Below are 18,004 nucleotides of genomic sequence, written 5' to 3'. Positions count from 1 at the left end.
GCTCTGAAATAAAATGCCATAGTTTGTGAATCCTTGATTTTGTTTCTAAAAGATTAAGTAATTTTAGTTCATTTCTGTCTCTGATGCCTGACTGAAACATGTATCTCCAGCATGTATTATCAGAAAGGGTAAAATTGACGTCCAAAAAAGGGAATATTCTGCCTATAGGAATTAAAAGTCCATTAACCAGATTTATGTACAGGATTTGTTAAGCATTCTTATATCTTTGCATACTAGCTTGAGTCTGAAGATGAATACTTCTGACTTGGAGGTTTGTCTAAAGAAGAAAACCAAGATTTTTTTTCTTTAATGCTTGAAACCATTACTAGCGGCTTTTTTTTTCCCTTTTATTTCTTTTCTCTTTTTTAATTTTTATTTTTGGTCTTTTAATGTAATTGGACCTTTGTGGCTCTCTTACACTTTCAGTGCACTCTACCCCATTGCACTTCGGAATCATCTGGGTATTGTTAAAACACTCATCAATACTCCAGCCCCACCCTCAGTCATATTTAATTGGTCTGGGATGGTACCTGGATGCTGGTCTTTTTTTAAAGGTGGCCAGTGATTATAATACTCATCTGGGTTGAGAACCACTGCATCACTTCAAACCTTTAAAATCAATAATTAGGTTTTCTGCCCAATTTAATGAACTTCCCACCAAGAGAAAATTTTTTCTTTAAAACAAAAAGGAAACTTTTTTAAGGCCTAAAAAGCCCAAATGTGTATTTTTGATGCACCTTTGTGACGACCCTTCATTTTCACAGAAATCAGTTTAACGTTTAAAGGATGAGTTTTAAAATCTATAGAACAGTGCTTCTCAAAATGAGGTCCTAGAATACTGCTCCCTGGAAATGCTCTGGGAATTTATTACCAAACATATTTTGGAAATGCTGTATATAGCAGCACATCCCCTTCTTAGAGTTTCAGTGTTCGCATGTTAAAAACTTTAAGAAGTTTTTTTAAGGAAGTTTTTTCATTTAACTTACTGATTTTAGACTTACCTGATCATGAAACCCTTTTTTTTAAGGAACTCGCAATATCACCTACTTGTTGGGTTACAGAAACGGTGCTCTAAAGGAGAGTGATTCCAAACTTTGTTGGAGTTGAGGTTTATACCCTTGGGCTTTTCTGCCTATTTCTCGCTTCCTCCCAGCTTCTCCGGAGAGTTTGAGAATTTCATGGCGTTACTAGAATTTGACTTAAGTCTTTCCCTGGTCCCCTAAACAACATTTTATCAAACTAGTTTACAATCTCTGATAAAATTAAGATGGTACATTTTTTTACAGTGTTCTCCAAAACCTTTTTTTTTATTCCTACTGAAATAACCTGAGGGTGAGGTCTTGTTAATTTTAATAACCTGGGAAGGTTGGGGATGGTGGACCAGATTCCAGAAACCCCTAACATTTCTTACAAAATGTATTTGTATTTTTTTTAATGAAAAGAGCCCCAGTAAGTTTAAGAAACTCTTCAAAGGGGTTAGTGATCTCTAAATGGTTGGAAAGCAGTTCTTAAGAACAGTGAGAATCATTTTTTAACTATCTCCAACCACAGTCTCTTTCATACTTATCACCTTTTCCTCTAGAAGCGTGTGCTGCCTTTCCTTCTTTGTGAGTCCATTTCTTCACCTTTCGTCTAATTTTAACCTGCTATTTACGGATTTTTGTCTAACGTCATATGATGGGTTTTGTATGTATAAGATGTAAATCCCCCGGAGGAATAGTTTCATGGTTTAGTTGTGGAAGTAATAGATATATAAGAGATCATAAAATTAAGCACTAAATTGTATGGGCATTAGAGTTTAAAGAGGGCAGTGTATGAGCACGCAAGGAATGTGATGACTGATGTGATGGTGACTTAGAGGAGATGGCAAACCTTAGCATTTAACTGAGATTCATCTGGAAATGGAATGTGTAGGTAGTCTAGAGTGGAGAAAGGCCAGATTCAATGACATTGCGGTGTTCCAGAGAGGAAGTGATTCTTGGAATATGCTAGGGAGAGTGAGGAAGGAATCTGATTGGAAGACATGCTGATAGAAAAATGAGTAGAATGTCGTCATTGGATGGTATAGGATAGATGGAGATGCTAGAGTTGCAAATATGGACAGTTGAGTTTTTCTCATCTTTGTGTGATACCACATGCCAAAATAAGGGACTCAAATCAAAACCAGTGCCAAGCAGTTGAATATTGTTTTTCCATCACATTATCTGATGTGGACTGTAAAAAAGATCGCATATATTCCCAGTGACTTCTATTAAGCAGCTCTCCAAAATTAGCAAATCTGTTCCCATAGATTCAAAGTCAAGTTTGATTTTACCACCAAAACTACTGGTTCAGTGATTTATCTAATGATAATCTAATATTTTTTATTGCTTAAATGTCAATTTACCACATATTTACTAGGTACGGTGAATGGGGATACAGAGCACAGGCTGAATAAGACAACCATTTACATTTAGAGAGACTGTTATATCTCTACTGTAAATAGCTGGGAAATTGTCCTAAGTGGGCTGGGCCTTGAAGGATGGGTACAATTTTGCAGGTGAAAATGAGGGGCAAAGAGGGGGGCGATTGTGGGGGAAGGAATAACAAGAATAAGAAGGAATGACAAAAGGTGAAGGAATAAAGAGGTGGTGGAAAAAAGCGGACTTTGGGAAGGTAGGCCAAGAAGACAGCATAGTTTTGAGAGCCGAGAGCCCCTTTTCTTGGTAGAATAGAGCAGAGCAGCTTAGAGCTGTGGTCTCTATTTGTTTTTAACTTTATTTTAAAATAATGTCAAATTTCAGAAAAGTTGCAAGAGCAGTACAAAGGGAGTCCCATGTATCCTTCAACCGATTCACCAGTTGTTAATACCGTGTGACATACATCCCTGTAACTTAATTTCCCGACAAACCTCCCTCCTTCCTCTTCGACAACTCAGGGGATTTCCTAAGTGTTTTCCCTTTGCTTGGACTGACACCCCAGTACCAGCCTGGCTGATTCTTATTCGTACTTAAGGCCTCAACTACCCTCGGAAGACTTCCCTCCCAAGACTAGGTCTCAGACAGAGGTACAAACTGGTCCGGAAGCCTGGACCCGACTCCTTCGCCCGCTGTCTCCGCCCCCATGCCCGCCGTCTCCGCCCCCCGGGCGTCCGCAGAGACTCTCGGGGCGGAAGGGGCGTGGCTCCGAGAACGGAGTGGCCGGGACCCGGAAGTGCGGGCTCACGTGCTCCCGCCCTCTCGGAGGCCTCGGATAAGAATGGCCCTGGAAGAGAAGAACAAACGGAAGAAAAAGAGGAGTGCGCGGGAGGGGTGAGTGGCGCGTGGCTCGTCTGCCTGGGCCGGAGTATGCGTTCGGGACCTCGGGGCGCTAGGGGTGGGGCGTGGCGTCGTGTCGCTGAGTCTCTGATGTCTGTGTCTAGAGAGAACCCGGAGGACGGCGCTTGTGGGAATCTGGCAGGAGACTATGAGGTTGGACAAGTCGCCAGTAGTTTATTCAGCGGCAAGCGGCCCTCCAGAGGCAGCACGGGTCGGCTGGCTTCCCTCTTCGGCTCTTTGGAGCCTCAGCTTCAACCCGTGTATGTGCCTGTTCCTGAAGTAAGTCACTGCGTTATACCCCGAATGGCCCATTAGAGCAACTTTAGAAGCAAGCAACCTACCTTGCAGGGCATGCTTTCTAAAGTGGGGCAGATAAGGATCGATTTTAAGTAACCTTTCATTACTGGACACATCAGTGAGAGAGAAAAGATGCTACTTTAGAAAGACCGCTAATTATTAAGAAGGATGAGGTCTGAAACGTAACTTCAAACTTTTAAAAGGAAACCACTAAAAAAAGGAAACGGGATGAGGAGGAAGAAAGTTCATCCCAAATCCAAAGACCGCTTTTGCAAGAACCTGCCAAAAAAATGAAACTGAAGAAGAAACTGTCTGATGCAGACCGAAAGTTGGCAAACAGGTTGGTAAAATTTCTCTCCTAGTTGATGTTAAAGAAATTAGATGGTAAAGAAATTGACATTCTTATACCAGCAATGTTCATCTTAATTTCTTTTCTCACTTCATAGTTATAATTTAAAAATTTTTATTATGGAAAGTCCCATACATTTTCAAAAGTTGAAAAGGATAAGGAACCCCAAGTACCCAGCATCAGCAGTTATTAATATTTGGCAAATCTTGTTTCATCTTTACCCTATTCATTTCCCCCTCATTATTTGGAAGCAAACCTAAGACTTAGGTTTCATCTATAAATATTTCAGCACGTATGGAAAAGATGAGTTTGCTTTTCTTAAACTTATTCAGTCAGAGATCAAATTTCCCCCATTAGTTTAATTTTTTTAAAAAAACAGTTTATTTGAATTGAGATCCATATAGCAGTACCATTATAGGTTCCTCATTAACTTTCCTCAGCCTGTCAGGCCACTCTCTTCATGCCCTTTATCTCTCTGTTTTCTTTTGGCAGGTGATCTTGTTACCTAATCTGATAATTTTTTGGTGGGGGGGGCTGCCCCAGGGAGCTTGCGGGATCTTAGTTCCCTGACCAGGGATTGAACCTGGGCCCCCAGCAGTGAAAGCCTGAAATCCTAACCACTGGACCGCCAGGGAATTCCTCTGAGAGTTATTTTTTTTAATTGCTAACAGTTGTGAGCTACTACTTCTGGTTCTCCTACTGCTTGTAACTGTGCACATCTTTAATTTCTTCCCCTTTCAGAGAAGGGTGTCTTCCTCCTTGTCCAAGATTAATTCAGTCACCTGTGCTGTTTATATATAGCACATACCTCTTCTGCCTCCTTAGGGTTTATGTCATCAGATATCTGTATCTTTGATCTGTCCTCTCAAGATTCTCATCTTAAAAAAAGACATCCAGCAAAACCCCTTCTGCAGTCATGTGTCCCTGTTTGCTCCATCCCCTCAAACCTTCCCTTCATTGCCAAGCTTTTAGAAAAAGATGTTTATACTTGCGCTCTCTTCCTTTTCTTGATCTGTTTTCTTTTCCATGAACTTGCACTCTGGTTGTTTGTTTGTTGTGTTCGTTTTTATGTGATATGACCATACTTCTGAAACAGTGCTCAGGGAAGCCATCCTGACCTAGGTAGGTGCCATATTTAGTAGGCAGTACAGCCTTTGTCTGAGTCCTTGCTTTTACATGTCACGTGGTTGCTTTCCTTCTTGAAGCTGTTGGCGTCTTTGATAGCAGTCTCTTCCTCCTCTTGTCTTTCTGCTCCTTCTCAGTGGTATTGTGGGCACTTTCCTTCTGACTGTTCCTTAAATGTTGATTTCCCTCGGGATTCTGTTCTTGGTCATCTTCTCATGACTTTTTTCACACCCTTCATTCTGGGCAATCTCCCGGTCCTCGTGGCTCCACAATTCTCATCGCTCTTTCTTCATCTATAAACCTGTATATCTGTTTGTCTACTGGCATCTCTAGCTCTATATTCATATACACCTCAAATTCAGGATGCTTCAAACCGAGCATATTATCCTCATCAAACCTGTTCCTCTGCATGAGTGGTACCATCAGCCTTCCTGTTGCCCGAGCCTGTGACTTGGGAGTCAACTTAGACTCTTTCTTTTCCCTGCGTATCTAATCATTTGCCAAGTCCTAATGATGCTGTCTTTTAATTATCTCTTTTAATCTGCTTCCCCTTTCCACCTTCTCCCTTGCCCTGGTGGGTCTGTTGTCTTCTGAGATGCCTGCAGTTGTAACTGTCTCCTTACTGGTCTCCCTTATCCAGCCTTGTCCCTTTCATAATTGTCTTCTGCTCTGCTGCCCAAATGATCTCTTTTAGGCACTTTCAAAGTCTTCAGGGGCTCCCCATCCTCTGTGGGATAAAAATCTAAGCACTTTTGCATAACAGGTATGGTCCTCCTTGACATACTGTCTCATTTCCTTTCACTCCTACTAGGTATTTTATATACCATAGTGAACAAAAAACTAGACATTGACCCTCTCCTTACTGGAGCTTGTGGTCTAGTGGAGGGATGAAACGGTCAACATTTACTGAGGACTGACCATGTGCTATACACTGCCTTTCCTCCTCTGAGGGCCTTTCTTGTTTCTTTTATGTTTCTACACCATTTATTATACACGTTAACCATTTTATGGTGAACCTTGCCTATCGCTCCAGAGACTGGACTACTGAAAGGCCTCTAATAGTCTCTTTTATCTTTGTATCCCCAGAGGCTAGAACTGAGTAGTAAATATTTATTGAATGAATGAATGAATGAGTTTTATGACTCCTACTACCTATTCTCTCCCCTCACTCCTAAGTTCCTGTTCCATTTCTCTTTTTGGACCATTTCCATTTTCTCTTTACCCAAGTGCACCAGTACTTCACAATATTGGCGGAATTTGCTTTTGACAAGCAGTCCTTGAAATACTGCAGTAGGAAATCTGATTTCTCCTCTTTGCCAGATTGCTTTTACAAAGCTAAGTACTTTGCCGGCATATTAACCTTCATAGACCCCCTGGGAGTGCTGCAGTAACCCTGGAATTCTAGAGCAGAGAATGGAATTAGGCATTGGTAGAGTGTCAACTAAATCCCCAAAGCTTTACGTGAGCCAGCTTCTGTTTACATGAACTTTTGTTGCTCTGTTTATTACCTGGCAGTTTTAACCGATCTTCAGAAATTGACCTTAACTTTTTCTAACTCTTGAGTTTCCTAAAGATACCCGTCACTTTTTGATAATGCTGTTTAAATGTAGATGTATTTGTGAATGGTAAGTTGATATATAGGAGGGCCAGAAGTAGATGGGAAATTTTTCTAATCAATGTGCTTTGTCAAATACGAGACCTGACTTCCATGACTTTTTTTTTTTTTTTGGACTTAAAAAGAGAAAATGCTTTAGCAAGTGCTGATTTAGAAGAAGAAATTCACCAGAAACAAGGGAAGAAAAGGAAAAATTCTCAATCTGGTGTTAAAATTGCCGATAAAGAAGTACTTGATGATGTAGATCACACAGCTGTAAATCAAAGAAAGAAAATTCAAACCAACCAAGAAGAGAGATTAAAGAATGAGAGAACTGTGTTTGTTGGGAATTTGCCTGTCACCTGTAATAAGAAGGTGAGTGTGTAGTCTGTATATTGTTAACATGCAGAGAAATTAATAATTCGTGATTTTGTTTACTGTCACTTTATTAAATAAATCATTAATATATAACTTCATTATAAATGACTACATATATCATTCTATAGATTGATTCCAGTATCCACCTGCTCCTTTCCATTCCCGAAGTCACTGCCCTAATTCAGGCTTTTGCAAGTCTTGTCTGAAATATTGCAGTGGTCTCCTATCTGGTTTTTTCCTCCAGCTCTATCTTCTCTTATATGCCACTAGAACGGAAGCGCCATATGTGCAGGGATGTTTATCTCTTTTCTTCACTGCTCTGTCCCTTAGCACTTGAAACAGTGCCTGGTGTGTAGTAGAGGCTTGTTGAATATTTGTCGTGTAAATGAATGCATACATCCTAAGTTTCTTCCGTTATGTGGGGTTCACTAAACCAAGACATGCCTTTTACTTTCTGTGTGTTTATGTGATAGTCACCCTGGTGGCAATCCCTTCGGTTAAAATCCTGCTTATCTTTTGAAGAACAATTTCAATTCCACTTTCTTAAAAACAAAACAGTACTAGAAAGTTACTTCCTGGTTTTTCCCTTTCCCCCTTGCCCTTTTGTCCCCTAGCATTTGATGTGTGATTATTTTGTAGAACGTAACCCATTTGACTTTCTAGGGTAGTTTTGGTTACTTACCTTCCTCAAGGGAAGGGAGTGTTTGTGGTGCTTTACACATTTAATAAGTTATTTTTGGATTAAAATTGCTTATAGAAATTATTGTGCAAGCTGTAAAACATATACCTTCTTCACATCCGGAGCCAGTCATAAGAATAATGTATAAAATTCATCCTAAGACTTTTCTTCAATCTGATGGTCTTAATTCCAGACAGTTGGGGAATTTCCCATGGTGACATAAAGGATCCTTAAAATCCATTTCTGGTTTAAATAAGCCAGTGTGAAAAGATGAGAGAATTTATGGACTATATAATCTTAGTTTACCTGTAGTAAAGATTATAAAAGATTGAAAGAAAAAATGTTGTGTACCTTATAGATACTAACATGAACTTGAATTGTGTTTTCTTTTTATATAAGTTTCAGTAAAAGTTTTTTGTCTTCTAACTGAATAGTTACCTACTTTTCCTGAAATATTCTGAAAACATGGCAGGAAAAGATTATCAGACCGTTTTACTTAATTCTTTTTTGTGGTATTTATTTGATGTTCTGAAAGTGGACTGAAATATATATATATGTGTGTGTGTGTATATATATATGTTTTTTTTTATTTTAGAAGCTGAAGTCATTTTTTAAAGAGTACGGACAGATAGAATCTGTACGATTTCGTTCTCTGGTATGTGTTCCGCCCCCTTAAAACTGCATAATCTTAAAATGTTTTGCATTTAAATCCGACTTATTCATATGTCGGTTTTAGTGAGTTGGAGGAGCCCTTGACTTTAACCTTTAGAACCGACAGGCTCAAATCTAGCCCCCGAGAAGAATCACACTAGTATCGATTGCTGACTCTTGGACTTTGTTAGCTAATTTAATGAGTTCAAATATAAAATGCTGTCCTTACTAAGTGTACTTTGGAGGGTGGATGGGTGACATTTGTTTGTGTGTTAATTGAGTAGGTGGAAACGTTCACACCTGTTGAGTAGCATTTCTGGAATCATAGGTGTTCATATGAGGGGTTTGCATGACGCTGCAGAGCAGTACTTATGGTCTGACATAGAAAGATAAAGTATGTTTTAATCAATTTAATGTTAAAACTTTATGGAAATAAATGGTATCTGGTTTCACCAGCTGAGCACTCTGTAGACCAGTTATAGCCATGTTCCGTGGAGCATGAATAAGCATCACTCATATGTTTTTTAATGTAATTAATATGTATTAGTATAGTGTAGGAGATGTTTGTTCCTTGTTTCCAACTGCGTTTTCTCAACGTGATTGTCTAAAATGGGGTTTCTCAGCCTTGATACTATTGACATTTGCTGCTGGTTGGCTCTTAGTTGTTGGAGGCTGCCTTGTGCAATGCAGGACCCCTGGCCTCCACCTGCTAGGTGCTGGTAGCATCCTCCCCACCCCAGTTTAACAGCCAAATATATTCCCAGACATTGCCAGATGTCCCCAGTGGGCAAAACCGCCCACTTCTCTGAAAGGAGACATTTCCCAAGGTTTTGGTGCAGTCTCCATAATTCCTATCATGGTGTTTGTTCCTCACGCTTATCACGTGTGTATTTTGTCTGCCCTTCTGAGTCCTGTTTCCTCATATCAGATCCTTGCCTGACACATCCACTTGGGTGTCCTGCCCATTTTCAGCGCGTCTGTGCTTTACCTCCGTCAGTCCCCCACCCCAGCCTATGCCACCTGCTGTTTTTCAGCTGTGGTTTCTTCCCAAGAGGAGTTCTTTCTTTTTCCATTGTTCCACCTTAGTGTTCACAGCTCTTGCCAAAAGAGTTGCAGAGGCCTTTTACGGGTCCTGCTTTCAGTCTGCCTCAGATGCATGCATCGCACCACCGTCAGCTTAATCTTCCTAAAGTACTTCCTCCTGGACCTCCTGCCCAGAATTCCTCCCCTCCACCTCCCCTCCCGTGAATATTATACACACAACCACCCCTGCCTTGGCCTGGAGTTCCCTTCGGGGGGCCTGCCCTGATTCTTCCTTGTCCCTGGATTACTGGTAAGTCAGGTGACCCTGCTGTGCGCCCTGCAGCACCCTGTGCTTCACTATAGTCCTTGTGACACCGCTCTGTCATTGTTAGAGCTCCTGTCCCACCAGACTGAGCTGTGACTACAAACGCCCTGTTTGTGTGGCTCCTCCTTGGTCACTAGCACCTGCACCTGGTGCACATCAAATATGTATGGCGTTCCCTAAAAGCTTTTCATTTTTCTCGCTGTCAGTGTCCTTGGTTCTTTGCCTGACAGCCTGCACAGGGTGGCCCTGGGGCCCTGCGTTCTTCTACATGGGACTGTCCTGCAACCCGGGAGCTGCCCTCGTTGCCAATCGTGTGCTTGGGCTTTCCCACCCTTGTCCTTTTGCTCAGTTCATTTTTTTATTTTTTTAATTGATGTCAGATTGGTATGTAACATTATGTTAGTTTCAGGTGTTCAACATAACAGTTCAGTCTTTGTTTACCATGCAGTTGACCCCCTTCACCCATTTCACTCACTTTCAACCCCTTTCTCCTCTGGTAACCGCCAGTCTGTTCTCCGTATCTCTGAGTTTTGTTTTGTTTGTTTTCGGCTGCACTGCTTGCGGGATCTTAGTTCCCCGACCAGGGATTGAATCCAGGCCCTCGGCGGTGAGAGCTCAGAGTCCTAACCACTGGACCGCCAGGGAATTCCCTGTTGTGTTTTTTTGATTGCACATATAAGTGACATCATACAGCATCTGTCGTTGACTTAGTTCACTTAGCATAATACCCTCAGCATCTATCCATGTTGTCTCAAATGGCAAGATTTCCTTCTTTTTTAAGGCTGAGTAGTATTTCACTGTATATATATTCTTTTTGTACTGTATTGCCTTATATTTATTCATTCGTATCTTTAATAACAGAACACAGGTCCTTGAGAGCTCCTAGAAGGCATCCAATAGATGTGTTTTGATGACCAGCATTCCCATGTCAGTTATTCACGTGGGCATTTCTCATGTGTCATACTGTTTTCCCGTCTACATTTTGAGAGTTTGACCATATGTTAGTTTGAGCAGAACAGACTGAGAAGAAATAGTTCAAGTTTCTTAGTTTTACTATATAAACTATTGAGACTAAAAGAAAAAACTCTTCCAGAGATTTATAGTAACTGCCTTAAATGGGGTTGGCATTTATAGACACCCCTGGACTTGTGAACTTGCAGTCTGTATCCTTTTACCTTTGTGTTCTCTGTACCTGGTGGTATTTGGCACACATTGCTGACAGTCACAGTTGCTGACTTGAATTTCCACCTCTCTGTAAAGTTTTCCCTACGTGCCCCCTTCACTCTTAGGTATGACCCTTATATGACTGACAGTAACATGACTCTGAATATAAAGGAGATTCCCTTATTTGTCCAATTACAGATACTGAAGTAGTATCTTCTTATATTATTTATCAAATGATATATTTAAAATCATATAGCATATACGGTATTAATTTAGAAGTGTCCCTTTTTTCCATGCTGATTTTATAAAACGATTTTCCTTAACACTCTTCACGTGTGTCTTCAACATCATTGCCCCCTCACGACCAGAGATCCCTTCAAGTCATTTGTAACTTCTGCCTGGTTTGTGAGTCACTGCCTGTGAAATCTGAATGTGGCACTATCATTGGAAATGTTTGTCCTCAGCCACCAGGTCCTGTTCATACAACACTAGGACAGTTGTTTCTGATTCATTATTTCCTTAGAATGTTTTTAATCACATCATATCAGACTTAGATATTTAGAATTCAATTAATTAAAATATAATTATTTTGAAATAATATTTTAAACAATGATTTTTCTTTAATACTTTTTTTTTTCTCTTAAAAGATTCCAGCAGAGGGAATTTTGTCCAAAAAGTTGGCAGCAATAAAGTAAGTTTATAATTAGAGAAAGGGAGTAGTCATAAATTCTCTTCCATTTTGGTTAAAATAGAGATCATTTCTTAACCTCATAGATGTTTGTATTTGGATAAAACATCATGTTTTATTGTTTTCTTATGTCTGTAATAACATATAAATTTGTCAGATGTTCGTCTTCAAGCCTCAACATAAATTGTAGAGTCAAGGATAAGAATTGCAAAATAACTTAAAATGTGTCACGAGAAATTTCAAGGACGTTTAATCAGGCATAGTGTTTGAAGAGAATAAGAAAGTTTTGCACCTAAAAATTCTATTGTAAATCACAAGTATCATATTTCATCAATTCTAAGGTGACATTTCCCATACCTTAACATTTTTAAAATCAAAATGCATCTTAAAATCAGAGGGGCCTCATGGTTGCTATTGGCTGGCCAGGTTTTTCCAGGGAAATTCTATAGGTCACACTATAAGATGGAGAGATAAATGGGGAATCCTACAGTTTAAACAGGAGTCAGAAGACTTTTCAAGTTGAAAACTGGACAAGACCAAAGTATGTCTAGGAGTAGACACTTGGGTGATAAAACCACATAGACACGCAGGGAAGTGGTTCCTATAATAATTCCCTAAGCTGTACATGTCTGTGTAGTTTTTATTTTACAGTAAAAAGGAAAAAACACGTTGTCTTTCCCATCTGTGTGTGCCTTAGATACAGAGCTGCAGCTAAGGTGATGCTGGGTTAGCCAAAAAGTTCATTCGAGTTTTCCCGTAAGGTGTCACTCGAACGAACTGTGTGGCCAGCCCAGTAGTTGTAGTGTGGTGGGTTGCCCGGGGGCGCTTGCTGGTCTCTCACAGTGATGACTAGTAAGGAGGCCTGAGTCACGTGTATCAGCCCATATCTGTGTAAGTTGTGTGTTATTTTTTTGAGTTATTACTAAATATTTATTAAAAGAGATGAAACTCCCCCCAGAAATTCTTGTCATATGTGTTGAGAGTGGAAAACAAGCTATATTTATTTCAGTGACTTTGAGATTAACAAATTTTACATTGTCTTTTTTTTCTTTTCTTTGTTTTTTTTTTGTTTTTGGTGTAGACGTAAAATTCATCCTGATCAGAAAAATATTAACGCTTATGTTGTGTTTAAGGACGAGAGTGCTGCTACAAAAGCACTGGAAAGGTAATTTCATCTCTTTGAGGTTTGGACAGAATTATTGTAATTTAAGTGTGTATGAGTCCATGCTTTATTCTTTGGTTTCACTTCAGAGCAAATATCCCAGTAACTCAGCACTTGTTTTTAACAACAATTTTCCCTTCGTATTTATACCAGAAATGGGGCCCAAATTGCAGATGGATTTCGTGTTAGAGTGGATCTTGCATCTGAGACCTCATCTGTGAGTAGTTCTTCTGAGCTTGTGCTGGGAGAGCAGTGGGGTCAGCAGGGAGCATGCGGGAAGCACAGAGGAGACAGCCTTTGCCCTCTGTGGTCTCAGCTAATGCCCTCTAAGTCAGCATCAGCTTCAAGAAAGTGGTTCCCACCCATACGTTAGATCCAGTAGTCCTAAAGAGAGAGGCCAGAAGTTATGTTAGAGAGCATCGGGGCCAGCACCTTATTTTATAGACTGAGGTCTAAAGTTAAATCAGTTATTAAACAGTTTTTGAGTCCGTCCTCTGTGTCAGGCATTCAGTGCTGAGATACAGACTCAGTTCTCTAGGAGTTCACAGGATAAAGGTAAAGATGAGCAGACGATTTTATGATAAATACTGTCATAAATGCCCAGGATGCTTTGTCAGCTCAGGAATGGAGCACTTGATTTGGGGGGTTGCCAGCAAGAAGGGACAAAGGAGGGTTTCCAGGAGAACAGGTGTTCTATCAGTCTTGCAAGACGAGTCTGTTATCCAGGCAAAAAAATTTTGAACAGTATGAATGGTGGGGACCAAAACCTAATTTGCTGAGGGAATGGCAGAGCCTGATGCAGTTAGTAGTGGCTGGCGTGTGAGGAGGGGCAGGATAAGAGTAGCTGTTGGAGAAATAGGTGGAGGCCAATCATGAAGACCCTGGCCTAACATGGGGAGGAGTCTGGGTTTTGTCCAAAGCTGTTCCTCAAGGTCTCTTGAAACGGATGAAGCGTGAGTTGCAAGAACTCACCGCAGAAACAGAGTGCGTTACGGTCGGCGTCAGGGTGACTAGTTGAGAAATGACAGAGGCCTGGCTGACAGCCCTGGCTTTGATTGTGGACCTGGCACGGGGTCCGCAAACTGGCTTGAGGGCCCAATCTGTTTGCGGCCCGTTTCTGTTAATAAAGTTTTACTGTCACCCAACCAGGCAGGTAGGTACAGCAGAGACCACGTGGCCCACAAAGCCTAAAATATTTGCTTTCTGGCCCTTTCCAGAAAAAGTTTGCCCACCCCCAATAGAGCAGGCCTTCCTTGAGCACTGCCGTGGGTCAGTGCCAGCTGTGAACAGAAGCACTCCCCGCTCTGGGGCTCGCTCACACTCCAGCGGGGAAGGCGGAAGAAAGGGAATCAAACGGGCCCGGAGGGTGGGGAAATCAGGAGATGGAGCCCCGTCAGGTGTGTGGGGTGAGGACAAGGGTGGACTTTAGGGTGACTTCTGTTTTCTGCTCCATGAATGATTTTTATTAACCCTCTTTGTGTTTCAGAGGGACAAGAGATCTGTATTTGTGGGGAATCTCCCATACAGTAAGTTTGTTTAAACAAATAAAGTACCTGTTTATCACTGAAGTAATGCAAATAACATCTGAGTTGGTAACATAATGTTTCGCTTTAAGACTACCTTTAAGAAGCGCGAGGTGTAACTTGACTGGTTACCTTGAGGCTGTGCTTACCCTTGGTGTATTATGAAACATCTCCAGCTTCCTAAGGCGATTCCAAGCCCTCACTTCCACTGGGGTTGAATCTGTTTTTAGAAGCTGAAGAATCTGCGGTTGAGAAACACTTTCTGGACTGTGGGAACACTGTGGCTGTAAGGATCGTGCGGGATCAAGTTACAGGAGCCAGCAGAGGCTTTGGCTACGTGCTCTTTGAGGTAGGGAGGCTGATGTATTCTCACTGTCCTTGAAGTGTGCCTGGAGAGGCTGTCACTGCTGCCCCATCCTTCAGACGTAACTCTCACTGTCATCCTCAAAATTCCACCTTAAGAAAACTACATTCATAACCCACCACAGTATAATAGACTCCTGTTCGTATAATTGCATCCAACCAGGAGATGTTCTAGTTATTTCTCCACATTAATGTTGTTAAATAATGTTTTAGATACTGGATACTAAAGGTATTAAATCTCTGAATCTCCACCTTCTGTAAAATGGAGAGAAGAACTGATCGTTCACTCAGGTAGAAGAGAACGTTAGTCTCTGTACAAAATTGGTTATATTTAGTTCACTAAATATTAGCCAGTGTCTCATGCCTAAAATTATTAGAATACACGTGTGGCCTTCCCTTCACAACAGCCCATCCATGTACTTCCTTTTTTTATCTGCGCCGCCTTTTTTATGGTCAAACTTAATATTTGTGAACATAAGATTCTGCAAGCTGCTTTATGTTGTTTTCTGTCGTGTATGTTCCACTGAGCGTGTATACTGTCTTCCCTAGTGTGTGCCAAATGTTGCATGTTTGCAGTGTTCTCTCTTTTTCTCTGTAATAATGAGATCAGAGTGGTTATGTTTTTTCCTTCAAATGTTTGCCTCCATTTTTGGATTACTTCTTTAGGAAAGCTCCCCAATGGGTTACCACTAACCAGGTCAAGACATCTGACCATCTTTAAGGCTCTTAGTACGTATGACCAGCGGCTTTGAAGAAACGTGGTCACAGCCTGCCATCATGACTGTGATGTAGTTATCTCACTGTTTCTCTGCTCTGTCTTCTGACTATTGATAAGTTTGTAAAGTCCTTTAACAGACATGTCATGAATATTCAGGGTGGTTAGCATTTAGTGGCTCTCTATTAGAATAAAAGAATAATAGAATTTTGGGCCTAAAGGGAACCCTACAAGGCATCTAGTCTGACTGATCCATCTCAAGGACTGTAATAGAGAGTTCTCTGCTCTCAAATCAACTAATACAGCAGGGCTTTTTCAGGAAGAGCCTTGTGAAGAGGAGGCTTATTGGTTTAAAAGACACTATAGGACTGACCTTGTTAATTGAATTTACATTGAGAAAAATGAAGCCTCTTGGATTGTGACTTATCTGATTATTTGACAGGGCAGCTTGAGTGCTTCCTGGGGAGAAACTCATGAGAGGGAGCATGATTAAAACTACAAGAACAGCTGCTTGTAGTTCAGTACTTTGGATTGGACTTCTTGGCTGTGGAAATGAGAGGGGTTTCTATATGCAAGCTTGAAAGTTGTTCTAATCCAGAAAAGTCACCATTTTACTTGTTTCTTTGCACATGAGTTTCTGGTGAAAATTTAATATTTTGATTTTTATTGCAGAATACAGATGCTGTTCATCTTGCTCTGAAATTAAATAACTCTGAACTGATGGGAAGAAAACTCAGAGTCATGCGTTCTGTCCATAAAGAAAAATTAAAACAAAATTCAAATCCTAGTTTGAAGAATGTCAGTAAACCTAAGCAGGGACCTAATTTTTCTTCAAAAAATGCACAACATTCTAAAACTTTGTTTATCGGAGAAAAAGCTGTTCTCATGAAGAAGAGAAAGAAAGGACAGAAGAAAAGTGGACGAACTAAGAAACAGAAAAAACAGAAGTAGCTATCCGAAGCCTTTTCTTTGTTTTCCCCACTGACTTCTGGTAATAAAATTGTGGTAAATCCATGTATTGAATTTCAGGATTTTTTTTACATATTGTGAAACATGGACACTTTTTCAGTTATTCACATTGCAATAGTACCTTTGAATCATTTGTTTCAAGGTGTAGGCAGATCAGTCATCACTGCTGATGGTATGAGAGATGATTTTAGATGTAGGGTGAACATTTAGAATTTTAGTGGTTATGTATTATTTTACCATATGTTGGAAATAATTAACACTTCAGAGAGTTATTTTAAGAATTACTTGGGATGAGACTAAATTTAAAAGTGAGTAAATTTAAAGAAAGTGAAGTAACCTTAATACTGATTGTATCTAGACAAAGTAAATAATTAAAGTGGGAATACTGATTGATCTAAGGTCAAATCATAATCCCTAAGAAGTAAAGTTTTGAGGTTTGGTATATAATAGCCACTCATTTTTCTTTCTTCCTCTTGCACTTAGGATAAGTGGAGTTCTGGGTTTTAATTTTATTTCATCAACCTAATAACTAACCAACAGGGATTCTGTATCAACTGTTGCTCTGATTTTTTATTCTTAATTGGTGATTAGACTGGTTATTAAAGTTCTTGGTAAATTGGCTATAAAGCAGATTTTTACTTTTATTTTTAATTTGAAAAATATTCTCCCAGGAAAACTTGTGACTCTTCTTTTTTTAATATAAATTTATTTATTTTTATTTATTAATTTTGGCTGCATTGGGTCTTCATTGCTGTGCACGGGATTTCTCTAGTTGCGGCGAGCAGGGGCTACTCTTGTGATGTGCGGGCTTCTCACTGCGGTTGCTTCTCTTGTTGCGGAGCACGGGCTCTAGGCGTGCAGGCTTCAGTAGTTGTGGCTTGCAGGCTCTAGAGCACAGGCTCAGTAGTTACGGCACACGGGCTTCAGTAGTTGTGGCTGGTGGGCTCTAGAGCGCAGGCTCAGTAGTTATGGCACACGGGCTTCAGTAGTTGTGGCTCGTGGGCTCTAGAGCGTAGGCTCAGTAGTTATGGCACATGGGCTGCAGTAGTTGTGGCTTCTGGGCTCTAGAGCGCAGGCTCAATAGTTATGGCACATGGGCTTCAGTAGTTGTGGCTTGTGGGCTCTAGAGAGCAGGCTCAGTAGTTGTGGGGCACGGGCTTAGTTGCTCTGCAGCATGTGGGATCTTCCTGGACCAGGGCTCAAATCCGTGTCCCTTGAATTGGCAGGTGGATTCTTAACCACTGCGCCACCAGGGAAACCCAAAACTTGTGATTCTTAACATCACTCAGTAGAATGAAACAATATTTTTAAAAAATCGTGTTTAGGGCTTCCCTGGTGGCGCAGTGGTTGAGAGTCCGCCTGCCGATGCAGGGGATGCGGGTTCGTGCCCCGGTCTGGGAAGATCCCACATGCCGCGGAGCGGCTGGGCCCGTGAGCCACGGCCGCTGAACCTGCGCGTCCGGAGCCCATGCTCCGCAACGGGAGAGGCCACAACAGTGAGAGGCCCGCGTACCGCAAAAAAAAAAAATCATGTTTAAAGGAAACATTTGCTGAAAACGTATGGTAATGAAGTCACAAGGTATAAAGTTCAACAAAGAGAAGGAATACCCCTCCATTTCCTTGGGACTTAACCTCGTGGTATATAGCCGGTGCCCCCTCCCACAAACCTTGCTGAGCTGGGCCTGTATCCAGGAGGGAGGAGT

At 41.0% G+C, this 18,004-nt stretch overlaps 1 protein-coding gene across 1 annotated transcript; it reads left to right on the top strand.

Annotated features, from left to right (window-relative positions):
* The first annotated feature begins 3,188 nt into the window (after nucleotides 1-3,188).
* RBM34 (RNA binding motif protein 34) lies at nucleotides 3,189-16,795 on the top strand. The gene is made up of 11 exons (XM_082673742.1): nucleotides 3,189-3,290; nucleotides 3,401-3,575; nucleotides 3,797-3,933; nucleotides 6,808-7,036; nucleotides 8,314-8,373; nucleotides 11,529-11,572; nucleotides 12,651-12,734; nucleotides 12,885-12,948; nucleotides 14,218-14,257; nucleotides 14,485-14,603; nucleotides 16,005-16,795. Exons 1-11 carry the CDS (start codon nucleotides 3,238-3,240, stop codon nucleotides 16,281-16,283), a joined length of 1,284 nt encoding a protein of 427 aa, XP_082529868.1. The 5' UTR covers nucleotides 3,189-3,237; the 3' UTR covers nucleotides 16,284-16,795.
* The last annotated feature ends 1,209 nt before the right edge of the window (nucleotides 16,796-18,004 follow it).

The sequence above is a fragment of the Grampus griseus genome (assembly GCF_964374135.1).
Source record: "Grampus griseus genome assembly, chromosome: 16".
In the NCBI taxonomy this organism is placed as follows: Eukaryota; Metazoa; Chordata; class Mammalia; order Artiodactyla; family Delphinidae; genus Grampus; species Grampus griseus.
Note: the sequence above shows the minus strand (reverse complement) of the source record. Positions and strands in the feature narration are given on the sequence as shown.